This window comes from Typopeltis vanoorti, chromosome 11, assembly GCF_054136105.1.
Source record: "Typopeltis vanoorti isolate ZY-2024b chromosome 11, IOZ_Tvanoo_1.0, whole genome shotgun sequence".
Lineage (NCBI taxonomy): Eukaryota > Metazoa > Arthropoda > Arachnida > Uropygi > Thelyphonidae > Typopeltis > Typopeltis vanoorti.
Window position 1 is genome coordinate 88584554 of NC_143559.1, and position 14410 is coordinate 88598963.

General features: G+C 33.5%; 1 protein-coding gene across 1 annotated transcript in view; it reads left to right on the forward strand.

The window, feature by feature from the left end:
• LOC150101833 (transmembrane protein adipocyte-associated 1 homolog) overlaps positions 1–14410 on the forward strand; it is a 237980-nt gene that overhangs the window by 192004 nt on the left and 31566 nt on the right. Inside the window, exon 10 of the mRNA XM_090400676.1 lies at positions 9679–9759. Within this exon, the coding sequence (XP_090256802.1) occupies positions 9679–9759 (81 nt within the window). The remainder of the gene's footprint in view (positions 1–9678; positions 9760–14410) is intronic.

Here is a 14410-nt window from a genome sequence, read left to right on the forward strand (position 1 = left end):
TCATCTTGCGTGATCTGTCCACAAGAGGTCGAGAAGGAGAAGTATCGATTAGTTGCGGAGGGGAGAGATGGGAGTCCGTCCATGAAGGGGGGTTTCCAGTCCGAAGCCAAGGATAAACCAGAGGTTACAGTCTATGGGGAATCTTGCTATATTGGTTCAAGCCTTGCCACTCTGTTTGAGTACGTGCATGCCCACCAACCTATGCATTTCCTCGCCGGTCAGTTCAAGACGCTGGAGGAAACCTATCCAGTATCCCGATGGCTGACACGATCCCTCAATAGTGCCCTGTTACTCCCATCAAGGAAAAGAAGAAAACATGGAACGGAGAAGAAACCCCTGAAGTCCCGGAAAAGAAAAGGAAAAGAGACATGGAGGGAAGGCGTATGCAAGACAGTCAGAGACCCATGTGAGTCTGAATGTTAATTATTTTATGTTTGTGATTTAAGAGACTTCCCCTCAAGGAACTGCTGAACTATTTAATATAGAAAAATAGTGGTTTAAGGTACATGAAATTCTCGTAGATTTATGAAAAAATTATTGAGTTTAACGTGAACGTAGTTAATTTCCCTAAGAACAATTGGGCTAATTAAGATCTTCTTTGATTGATGTGTGTTAATTTAATTGCTTATTATCACATCATAGAGCTGTTTTAATCAACGGGAATGAAATATGCCAATGTGATTGTCAGTCAATTAACTAAGTCTTTAAGATGAGAATCTAAGAGTCATAATGTGTGTGTGTGTGTGTGTGTGTGGTGCATGGTTGATGACTAATTACGATTGTTAATGCACACCTAGAAATTTCTTGTTCTGTGTGATAATGCATTCTATATCACAAATACTAAGTGATATAGAATGCATTATCTGAGATTTTAATTAGAGAAAAAAATAAGAGAGTTCACTAAGTAATGTGTGTTAATTTAATTGCTTATTATCACATCACAGAGCTGTTCTAATCAAAGGGAATGAAATATGCCAATGTGATTATCAGTCAATTAACTAAGTCTTAAGATGAGAATCTAAGAGTCATATAATATGTGTGTGTGGTGCATGGTTGATGACTAATTACAATTGTTAATGCGCACCTAGAAATTTCTTGTTTTGTGTGAATAATATTTAGTATTTGTGATATAAAATGCATTATCTCAGATTTTAATTAGAGAAAAAATAAGAGAGTTCACTAAGTAATGTGTGTTATATCACAGAGCTTCTAATCAAAGGGAATGAAATATGAGAATCTGAGAGTCATATAATGTGTGTGTGGTGCATGGTTGATGACCAATTACGATTGTTAATGCGCACCTAGAAATTTCTTGTTCTGTGCGAATAATATTTAGTATTTGTGATATAGAATGTATTATCTGAGATTTAATTAGAGAAAAAAATAAGAGATTTCACTAAGTATTACATTTGAGTAATTATTCAAGATTAATCAATTTCTAGTATAGATGTTACCATACAATACATGAATTCATGTATTGTATGGTAACTATTGGATATCAGTAGTTAAATTTTGTTTATATATTAGTACATAATGGTTTGGTCTCATTTTCTTGTCTTTGGATTCAAAAATAAAAATCGAACCTAAGCAGGAAACGTTGATATAAATAGTAAGTGAAAAAAGGGCCAGGACTGCAAAGCAAATTGATAACTTGGGGATGATAAAGAGATTTTATTGTGAAAGATTTAATAACCTACTGGAAGTACTATATTTCTTGCACCATATCGAGGCATGGATGGCGCAGTCATAAAATCTAAATAAATATTTCCACTGCTCTCGGGTAGAAGGAGTATAGAATACAGAAGGTAGGAATCTAGAGTATAAAAAGGGGAATGTATAAAATTAAGTGACGATATATTATACTGTCGCATCACCTGGATATATATATATATATATATATATATATATATATATAAGTAAAGCATCCCAGGATAATAATTGAAAACAAGAAACAAGTAACTAACGAGAAATAACCTCCCTATTATTACAATATGACTAGATGGCATTCATTATGGGATAGTCACACATCTGTTACCACCTTCCATGGGTCATAGCTACTCTACTTTCCATGGATCATTTGCCTTTTCAAAGACAGGCATCCAGACTGTCAGACAATTTATTGTCTGACAGCTCTGACCAGCTGTTGGGGGGAAATGATTTATCTTATCATCATGGTTTCTGAGAGCAATAGCATTTTTTTTTTATCATAACATAAACTGGCTTCTGTAAAAATAACTTCACATTAGTTCATCTAATTCAACTGTTAAGCATCTATTAGAAATACTTTCCTAAAAAACGAGCACTTAGGTTTTTCATCATCATTATGAAATTTCTGATATGTACACTCAAGTGTACAGAATTCTGTGATAGTACTGCATGAAAAGTTTACTTCATTACTAACTTCTTTTCAACAATTTTCCTTCAAATTAATCCATTATCTGTCAGGACTCCAGTATCATCAAATTTTATCTTTCATTCTTCCCAGGCATTTATTTCTTAGTATATGAATCCAGATAGGTCTTCCTTTTGGTCTTTTTTCTCTGCCATCCTGGCAAAAAAAAATGTAAGTGACAATACTACCTTACAAGCATGCTCAATATGAGCAGACCTAACATTTCCTTGAATGCTAACAATGTCAAGTTCCTTTCTACTATCCTCATTTTTAATATGGCTCTGCCACTAATGCTACCCATTCATTCTCTTGATTTTTCTCAGAACTTTATTGGGATCTATATCTGGGATCTTCAGTCTTTGAACAAGTATTTTATTTCTAATCTAGCTCACAGATCCATAAGTTAAAATTGGTTTGAACACTATCTTGTATATAGCAAATTTAGTATTTTTAACTGATTTCTCTCTTATGTCATATAGATTTGTTCAGTTGACTCCTTTAAATATCAGCTTCATTAATTCTGTTTTTGTTTTCATAATTTAGTGTACCATCTTCACTAAAAATTGTGCCTAAATGCTTTACTTGTTCTATAGATTTTCCACTCAGTCATATGCTATGTATCAAGATTTTACTACAAGCTCTGTATATCATGGAAGACAATATTGCACACCTTCTACTAAACAACTTTCTACCTTGGCATGCCTGCTTTCCATTGCATTTTGTCTCTAAGCAGTGTAGATAGAGAAATATGTTACTCCTGCAGTCCACCAACAGCCATTTACATAGAATACTCGGATGTTCTGCCTCTCTGTTCTCTCAATCAGAGAGTTTACCACTGTCTTCCTGGCAACAAAGTATCTTATTAGATCCACTGGATAATGTAGTAAGTATGTATGCTCAGCTGCATGCCATGGCACTTACACTGAACTGAATCAAATTGAAACACATTCAGTGGTACATCATCTATGCAGATTCACTAAATTCTCTAGGCACTAAACAACAAATTCCAAGTGTGTGATGTATCCAGATATACCACCAAGATTCACTGCTCACTTGGATCCAATATCTGTTTAATCTGATCAGGAGGTTTCACTTAGATGCTTGCCTGTGTTGGATCACAAACCAAATTTAGGAAACAAGGCTGTAATCATTGCAACTGTCAGGTCATCCTTGAAGAGATCATCTTCCTGTCCCTAATTTAATTCTTGGTACAGGCAGATCACATGAGCCCTAGTGGCAGACTTCATGTAACAGATGAACTAACAAAAAACTGTACCAGATTAAGCTGAAAATTAAACTCTGTGTTCCAGCTGGGTAGAAACTGTAAAGAATAAGCATACGAGCATAAGTCATATAGGATCCCTTGTTCATAGATATCTATGAATGTTCTATCTGTAACTTTTTTCACTTATCTTTCAAGAAGAAAATAACTTTCATGTAGGACTTCAGTTTTGTTCCAGTGAATTCTATGTCTAGTGGAAAACTGTAGATAGCTAAACTAAACTTATCAGACTCTTGAAGTCAAATATACTCTTGATGTTCTTCTAAGCGATTTGAGCAGCATGACCCATTGTCCATAATAAGAAAGGCCACATGAACAAGGGATCCTGTAAATTCTAGGATAAGAGAGAACTTTTTGTGAGAGTACGTACAAATAAGTCTCAATGTCCAGTTTCCCATTTTGAAATTTGCCCACTTCACTCTATTTAGAATTGCTTGCTATTCAAAATGTTTATCCTCATATTTAGTGTTGAATACTCTAGTTATTCCTTCCTTTCCCCTGATAACACTCCACCACCCCATTTACTTTTCTATCCTGCAGAAATATGTTATACCCTCTGCATTTGTTCCTATCAGGACATTATCTTCTGTCTACTACATTTCACTGATTCTAATAACTTTTGGGCAGACCGTGGCAATCATTGTCACCAGTCCATTTCCTTTATTCCTGATGCTCTTGGTATTTGTATAAAAAAAAATAAAAAAAAAAAAAAAAACAGTGTGTTGTCAGCATTTTTCTACCTATTATTATTCCCTTCAGATTCCATTTGCCTCTGCAGTATACAATATATTCTCCAATCTCATGAGTGACTATCCCCACTCGAGGCCACCACCCCTGCTGCCATCCACTCTCTCTCTTTTATCATCTATCTTCTTTCCATCTCTCTGTCCCTTGCTCCTGTACTCTCTCAACTATACTCTCATTCTCTCTCTTTTCCTAATTCTCCAATTTTATCCTCTCGTTCCAATAACTTTCTCTGCATCTCTGTTTCTCATGTAATTTAGCTTTACATTACGTTTATTGACTTTGAAAAAAAGCATTTGATAAAATTAAAATAAGTATTCTATTTAACATATTAAAAGAAAGACAAATTCACGAGTTTAGAAAAGTGATGAAATTGAGGTTATTAGAGTTGTTTGAAGAGTTCTGAAAGATAAGTTATTTAGTTTTTTAAAAGATAGCATTATTAGTTTAAAAATTGTGCTAGAATTAGAATATATGGTGGAGTTAATTAGTTTAGCTTAAAAAGTTTGTTTTAAATAGTTAATTTAGTATTTTGATAAGACACCTTAGATACATAGTGTAGCACATAGCACCAAAGCGAAGAAAGGCAATGGCATCCAAATCAGCATATTTGTTTGAAGAATTTAACCAAAGGGAATTCATCCAGTGTAAGGTCTGTGGAATGTATTCTTTGCCGAGAGCGGCTGGAGTTTGGTTTGAGAGCGATAGTAGTAGGAAAGTGTGCCAAAAGTGTCATGAAAGCAAGGATTTGAAGTGTGTCTCAGGTCGCGAGATTGACGTAATGGATGAAAGTCAGAATGCAATAGAAAATTGTGATGTAAAGCCAGATAGCATAGAAAGTGAGTTTAAAAGTGATACAGTTGATGGTGAAAGTAAAATTACAGAGCGAGAGAATGGTTTGACTGATAAAAAAAAAAAAATGAAGAGTTAGCGGCAATGTGGGAGATAGCTTGGTTGCGTGGAGTGATACATAGAGCGAAGCGGCAGCTGGAGCAATTACAAAAATGTCTACCAAGGGGGATCAGCAAAAAGAAGCAAGTGCATGATAGGATAAATGAGAACATGATCAGGAGTGAAAGAAAAATTAAGGAGCGAGTGTTATATGGTGATAACTAATAATTCAGGAATTGACAGCGTACACTAGAAATATAAATTAAATAAACTTTAATATATACTTTCCGATATTTCGGCAAACGTCACATTGCCATCTTCTTGGGAACTTAATACAAAGACAAGTGCACGCAAGTACTACATAACAGCAAATGAGAACCGAAGCTAGGAAGCTACTTTTCCTAAAGTCCTGATGGTGCCCCCTGGTGGGCTATATTGGTTGTTCTTGGCCTTTGGGCTGAAGTTCTTCTGATAAATCTTTCCCAAATTTGGAGCAGTCTCATGCATCCAAATTTGTTGAGGTTTGGCATGTTCCTAAGGGCTGAGGCTGATTCCATGAATAGTCTTTCATATTTGAACTTGCTGCGTTGTATTACTGTGGCTTTTTTCCATCTTATTCTGTGGCGAGTATCCAGAGCTTGGTCTGCATGCCCAGAGTGGCTGTACTGGTGAAATGAAATCGGATGTAATCCTTGTGTTCTGAGATTCTGATATTTGCTGTCCTGCCTGTTTGGCCAAAGTAGGACAATTGTAGCAAAAATGGCTAAATTAGCTCATAAGATCACTTGGTTACTGAAGAATACTTTGACTAGCAGAGATAAGCAAGTTATTGTTCTTCTTTATCGAGCCTTGATAAGACCCCATCTTTGACTACTGTGCCCAGATCTTGACCCCTGGGTTTTTCTTCTTGATGGGGAGGATGTAGAGAGGATCCAGAGGCAAGTGACCAAGATGATAGCTGGTCTATGGAATGAAGCTTACAAGAACAGATTGAAGATCTGTGGTTTACAGAAATTGGTTGATAGGAAGAAAAGGGGTGATATGATTGAGACATTCAAATTTCTGAAGGGTTTTTACAAGATTAATTCAGAGAAAATTTTTCAGAACAGGTCTGGTGATGGGAGAACTACACCTTTTGTCCAAAAAAAAGAAACAAAACTTTTGATAGAAAATAAAACACAGGCCAATTATAATTATTCAAATCATTTATTTCAATCAATATACTCTCCCTCAGCTTTGATACAGCGCTTGGCATGGTGAATTAATTCATTAAATGAGTTTTATATATATTGGTGTTTGGGATACTGTTGACGGTCATGGTTACTGCCATTTGAACATTTTCAGTGATATCGTATCACTTTCCTTTCATCAGCAAATGAAATCTGGGGAAAAGAAAGAAGTCAGATTGCTAAATCAGGTGAATACTGCGAATGATCCAACACACAAACTTGGTTTTTGCTCAAAAACTGTCTCACAATGTTCGAATGATGAGATAGTGCATTATCATGCAAAAGTGACCAGTTGCCTGCATCATGATATTCATGTCATAAGCGACGAATTCTCGCCATCAATCGTTTCAAAACTTCGAGATAAAACTCACCATTGACCGTTTGGCCAGGCAGAACGAATTCTTTGTGGATCCCTTGGAATTGTAGAAACCAATCAGCATTGTCTACTTTTTACTTCTCCAAGCGACTTTTTTTGGATTGCCCCTCTTCTGGTGGTCTTCACTCAGCACTCTGCCGCTTTGTTTTGGGCTCATACTCAAAACACCACGTTTCGTCACCAGTAATGGTCGTTTCAAGGAAGTTTGAGTCTACAAGCAGTTTTAATGTGGTCAATTCGATACATTTTTTGGTCATCTGTCAACCTGTGGGGAACAAATTGCGAATTCATTTTATGAAGGCCCAAACTCTCGATCAAAATGTTGTGCACAGTTGATTTTGGAATCCCCAGTTCATCTTCAATCAACATCACGGATGATTTTGGGTTTTCTTTGATGAAATCATGCATTTTTTGGATGTTAACTTCACTCAGTCTGGTTTTTGGACAGCCTAGCCTTTTCGTTGTCCTCAAGCATCTCACGACCAGTTTGAAATCGCTTAAACCACTTGTAAACTTGAGTACAGGATAAGCATTCATCACCGTTTGCTTTTTGAAACATTTGATGCATTTCGGTAAAACTTTTACCAAGTTTAACACAAAAGTCAATCGCAGCTCTCTGTTTGAAACTCATTTTCTGACGGTTTGTCAAAACACACTGTCACTCTTGGCACTATAATTCGGCTTCTAATGAAACAAATGTCATAAACAGTTGACACAACACTAATAAAGGTTGCTGCTTTCGACAACAAAAAGATACAACAAATGGTGCCACTAGTTTCTTCTATTTTTGAAAAGTTTGATTTCTTTTTGGACAGAGGGTGTAGGGGCCATCCATGGAAACTGAGCAAGGGTGTTAGAACTAGGTTTTTTACTTGGAGAGTGTGAATGAGTGGAATAAGCTGCTAGAGTTTGTTGTAGGTGCCATGACTGTAAATGAATTCAATGAAAAGTATATTAGATACTGTGCGAATTCCGAATAGTTGTTCTTAATATGATCTTTAGGCTTTCCCTCAATGAGTCTAAGGACTCCTTGAAGTTGCTCGTGATAATAATAATAAAAATACAAATAAGATTAAATAATTAACTATCATATATTCGAGAGAAATAAACCAAGGAGTCCAACAGTGATATCCCATTTCTGCAGCTCTTTTTAATATTTATCTAAATATGAAATAATAATAAAATGGAATAAAAATTGCCATCTAGGTATTAAACTTCCCTACTGTGTAATAATAATAATATTATCATTCCATAATCTTTTGCTAATAACATTTACAGGACAAGATCCAATAAGAATTAAAATAGTAATAGATAACAGGATTTTAGAACAGATGAATTCATTTAACTACCTAGGATCTATGATTACATATGAAAATGAAAAAGATATAAACCTAAAAATTGCAAAATATTTAAAAATAAGAGGTGTAATTAACCTAGTTGAAAAACAAACTAGACTAAAAGTATACAATACATTAGCCCTACCAGTCCTATTGTATGGAAGAAGTGAAATCTGAACAAAAAAAAAAAAAAAAAAAAAAAAAAAAAAGATTAATAACAGCTGAAATGAAATTTATGAGAAAAACTTCGAAATATACTCTATTCGATCACAAAAGTATTATAAAAATGGATGGAACAAATTGGAAGAATGTAAACAGAAAGATTACCAAAACAAGCCTTAAATTACAAACCTTTAGGAAAGCTAGGCCATCCTCTAAAGAGATTCAACGATGACTTCTAAGGCCAGAACAGGACACTCTAGGCCTAAATCCAAAAGTGTTATGATGATGATTTAGCTTTACAAGTCTCCCAATCTCTTGCTTCACTTGAATCAACTCATTTTTCATACCCTCCACTTACCTAATCTCTTTTTCCAAGCATCCTACCTTCACTCAAGATACCAACACGGTCAGTGCCATTCTTCAGTTAAATGTTTTTAACTATGTGTGCTATTTTTCGTGAGCCTCCATAGTTCACTCGGTATAGGCGAAGCCCTTTGGTCAGAAAGACCTGGGATGGATTCCCCTCAGTGACGTGAGGAACCTTTATCTGGTCTCTTTCGACAAATGGTCTTATTTAGAGGTAGGGGTTTTCCCACCCGGAAACTCAGATTTTATGTCTCCCAGAACAGGCAAACCTGCCCCCATGAACACATGCATCTACAGACATGAGACACACTGGGAGGCATAGGGCTTACCACTTTATCCTCAAGTACAGTTGCAGTTACAAGAATACATACAGTGTAATAGATAGAAGAGGAGAGGATTAAGAAAAGAAAGCTATTTTTCATTATGTTTATAAAAACTTGAAGTACAGAAATATTTTTAAAATAAAATGTATTTCTTTTTATATCGAATTTTGCTTCTCTTGCGTTACATTGTTTAAAAATTGAACTATGCCATGGCAATACTGTAGTTACTTTTAAATTAAGCAAATTTTACTTCTGATAAATTATAAAACACAGTACATTAGAATGGTGTTATTCATGCTTTTTTTTTTAATATTTATGACAAAAACAACTTGCCCTAGTTAATTACATTAACTAGGCTAAACGTAGACTGCAGGAACTCATATTTGCTTCTTTCTGATATTTTTAAAAATTTTAGTCAGTGTGAAGGAATGAATTTGTTCACATCCCTATAATGTGCATTATTATGCAAACTTTTTTTTTAGATCATGCATATAATTTTCTCTTTCCATGATAGTACATAGCATGATGGGAACTCCATGAAAAAACTAGCAAAACTTAAATTGTTTTATTTTACAGTGTTGTAGATGTCACAACATATATCTACTTCACACTGTTTACACCGTTAGTGTATAGAACATTCCTTGCTGATTTCTTCAGGTAAGTTTTGTATTGTTATTTCTTGTGTGAAATATTTGATTAAAAATGTCAAACTTACAAAAGTTTAATTTGGATGCATACTTTGATACTGTTTCAAATGTCAATGTTCCATCCTGAACTGAATTTATATCCAAATTAATGAATATTATGGCTGTTTTATAGTATGTTCATAAAATTTGCCAGAATGGTTGGCAGTGGCCCTCTCCAATCAATAGGCTGTGTGATTTGAATCCTACTCCGACATGGATGTATGTGAAAGTTTTTAAGTGTAGTTGATTTTCATGTACCATTTAAACAGTTTGAGACCATTTTCTTCTCATTGGAAGCTTGAAGGAGTTCAAAAAAGGTTCTTTGTTTGGCCTCTAGAAAGGGGTTTCCTGAGTGTATAATGCTTAACCCTCCCAAACTGAAATGTGCTGTCTCTAGCCTTTTGTGTACAGTATTGATATCTGTAGAAACAATAAATAATTGCACTTCTGAAATCATCACGATCCTCCTTCCAGAGAAAAGTAATTTTTAATCCAAAGTTGAGTATCAGCTTAGCTCTTTGCTTGAAAAAAACCTGGAATCGAGTTCTTTTGAGGTTGCAGAGAGCCTTTGTAAGAGCTTTCAGTTATAGAGTGGAAAGCCCTCTCCATACTGTATATAAAGCTTTAGAGCTTTATACAGATATAAAGCTTTATATATGCCTTTATATAGGATATAAAGCTTTACAGCTTTATATCCTATATAAAGCTTTAAAGATGTCCATCTTTAAAGCTTTATACAGGAAGATGAAGTTTTTCCTCAGCTTAAGTTTTCATAATGCAAGACAGACAAACAGCCAGCAAAAGTTGGTATATCTACACAGTCTGGTATATAACATATATATACCAGACTGTGTAGATAGGATTAACTGCTGGATCATAACATTAATTAGGTTTCTTTAAGATTAAGTTACATAATCATCACTGGCTATTGAACCTAAGATATTAAAGGAAAGATAACAAGTTTAGGAACAATATTCTTAAAAAAATATATACTTTTCCTTCCATGAAGTATTTCCCCAAAGATGCAGCTCTTAAAAAAAAGAATGTCAACATTTTTTTTTTTTTTTTTTTTTTTTTTTTTTCATGATACTGTTAGTTATCATAATCAATTATCTTGTAGGCTGCGCCATTGTTATTTATATATGTATTTTTATATATACTATTTCTTCTTCCTCTATATAGTATATTAACCTTTTAGTCTACCGGCTGTGCCTTTGTTAATAATTATACTATAGACTTATGAGATGAAATATTATATAAATTTCTTTTACTAACAATTATTTTTATTTTTGACTCCGAGTGTCCCTATATGTTATTATATTTGCACAAAGAGTTCACTCCAATTGGTGCAATGACTTTAACTCACTCTTTCAGAATCCAACTAATCATTGACTCAATACCAAGTACAAGATAAACACATTTAATAAAACTAAAACAATATATATATATACACTTCTAGTAATAATACATAACTATAACTACAGATTATATGGATCCAAGGCCTTATTTAAAAATATAAACTTACTCTTAAGACTAAACACTTTTTCTTTCACAATCACAAAAAAATGTTCATAGTCTTTTTCTCTTTCTGTTAAGGCTCTTTTCCAGAAGTTACAAGGCTCTGTACTTCATTATCAGGATCCTTTTCATCAATCAATATAACACACATAAAGTCTTCTTGACTATATCCTGTTTTCCTTTTAGTAGTAATACTCATCAGATCAGGCACCTTTAATACCTAAAAATCTTCTTAATCAATATATTTTCTAAACTTTCACTTTCAGGCATTCTTAATACTTATAAAACTTCCTTATCATTATTTTCTCTAAGAAAAACATTCACTTTAGAATGTAAGCAACAAGTTCTCCTTTCATTCACAATACTAAATTGACAGTCTTAACTTATTCCACCTTAAAAACTTACAGTTTCAAGATTTCCTTTTATTCATTACTTATTTCTCCTTGAAACCTAATATTTTCACTATTCCCTTTTCGGAATACATTATGAAATTTCTTTTGACTGCCGCACACAAAAAAAATCATCAAGTTCCTTCTAACTTGAATATTTACCGGCCAATTTATAAAAACTTATAGTTTCAAGACTTCCTTTTTATTCTTTACTTGTTCCTGCTTGAAACCTATTTATTTTCACTATTCCCTTTTCGGAATACATTATAAAACTTCCTTTGACTGCCGCACACAAAAAATCAAGTTCCTTCCAACTTGAATATTCCTCGGCCAGTGTTCTAAAAACTTTCCGAACGCTCTCTTGTTTACAACTGTAACTTGGATACGCAACGCTTTCCTTGTCAGCTGTCAATCACACATCAAGTTCTCTCCGGGAGCATGCGCACTTCACAAAAGTCAGAAACTACGCACTGAAATAAAATGGCTGACTCGCTGTATCCATCAGCGCTAAAAGAAAGTCTTTCACAAACACAAAATTCAACATTTTAAAATATAACAAACTTTCTTATAAGTAACACAAATAATCAGTTTAGTAAGTACTTCAATATTTTTACTTCCTTACATATTACTTCTAATATAACATTTTCATAACGAGCACATCACAAGTGCAGACACTGCGTGTATGAAAACAAAAACTAACAAGCATAATTAATACGTAAAAATATTCAGAATTTTTAATATGGTTATTTTTACATCAGTTTCATTTTTCTGTGAAAAATTTTTTTTTTTTTTTTTTTTTTTTTTTTTATTTAACCTACATCTAAACAAAATTTTAATATTTATTTCTAGATCTTAAAATATAACGTGATTCTTGCTAATCATTATGTATATCTTCTGAATCACTAGTTTCAGAATCATCTGACACTAGAGATAATTCTGAACTTTCTTCTTCCAAATTAGTATACTTAAAAATTTTATTTTTATACCTTTCAAACACTTGATTTAAACTACTTGAATTATGTCCTAAATCTACAGAATCATCACTATCAGAATCAATTTCTACAGGTTTTTGAGATTCTATAAGTTTCTGGGATTCCTTATCCTTACTAACTAAATTTGAAGTATCTTTAACTTCCCTTTTCTTATTTAATCCTACATTTATCAACCTATGAAATTCCGCTATACTTTCATCAATGTTAGAGTTAATTTGATTATCACTATTCCTACATTGTACATCATCTGAAACATGTGTCTTAGGATTTCTAAATTTTCTTGCATTTTGGTTCATTTTACCAAAGTTTAATTTTTTCTTTCGCTGCATATTTGAATTATGAATATTAGATCTATTCCCTTTCCTATCATTTAACCTTGAATAAGATTCACAATTAGTATTAGGAAAACTACATTCATCCTTCAATATTTTATTCATATTATCACCTGGTACAAAAGACTTATATTTTCTAAAGCAATTTGAATAGTGTCTAGTCTTCTGAGAACTTATTTCCTTATTCACCTTATGAATAACATGAATTTTATACTTTTCCTCATCTTGATTAAATTGGTTATTCCTAGACAAATCATCAATATCAGAGTCTAGAGATCTAGATAAGTAATCAGCAACTATATTTCTTTTTCCTGGAATATAAGTCACATCAATATTATATTCCTGGAGTTCCAGTGCCCACCTAATTATACGTTGATTTTTATCCTTCATAGTATTTAGGAATGACAGAGGCTGGTGATCAGATCTTATTTGAATAGGTTGTCCTAACAATAAATATCTAAATTTTCTCAATGGAAAAATTATTGCTAGTGCTTCCTTCTCTATGGTTGAATAATTCAACTCTGGACCTGATAAGTTTCTGCTTATAAAAGCTATTGGCTTAAAATCTTCTCCTTCCTTTTGTTCTAGTACAGCAGCAATGCAATCATTTGAAGCATCAGCAGAAAGATAAAATACTTCACCAAATTTAGGATAAATGAGGACTGGAGCTTTAGTCAATGCCAGTTTTAGTTTGTCAAATGCTTCTTGTTGAGCTTCACCCCAAATGAATTTAAAACCTTTCCTTGTCAAGCACACTATGGGTCTTAATAGTTGTGAACAATTTGGAATAAATTTCCTATAGAAATTTAACATGCCAATAAATCTGCGAACTTGTCTAACTGTTTTAGGAGGTTTAGCTGATAATATGCCTTCTACATTTAACTGAGTTGGCATAATTTCCTTGCTATTTATTTTATGACCTAAATACTCAACTTCTTTTAAGAAAAATTGGCATTTTGAACACTTTAAAGATAGATTTGCCTCATCTAATCTCTTTAAGACATTCCATAGGATTTTACAATGGTTATCTATATCCTTTGAATAAATTAGAAGATCATCCTGAAAACAGATGACTCCATTTCCCAACATATCAGATAAGACAGAATTCATTAAAGACTGGAATGACATAGCAGAATTTCTTGCACCTTGTGGTAATCTACATAATTGATATTTCTGCCATCTGGTAGTAAATGCAAAGTATTTTCTGTCTTCCTTCTTCAAAGGAATTTGAAAGTAGCCAGAGTTTAAATCCAGCTTTGTAAAATATTGTGCTCCTTCCAAGCATATCAATAATTCCTCAATTTTACACAGAGGGAAATCAATAGGTTTTGTAACCTTATTGATGGCTCTCAAGTCTAAAACAAATCTCAGGCTTCCATTTGGCTTTTCAA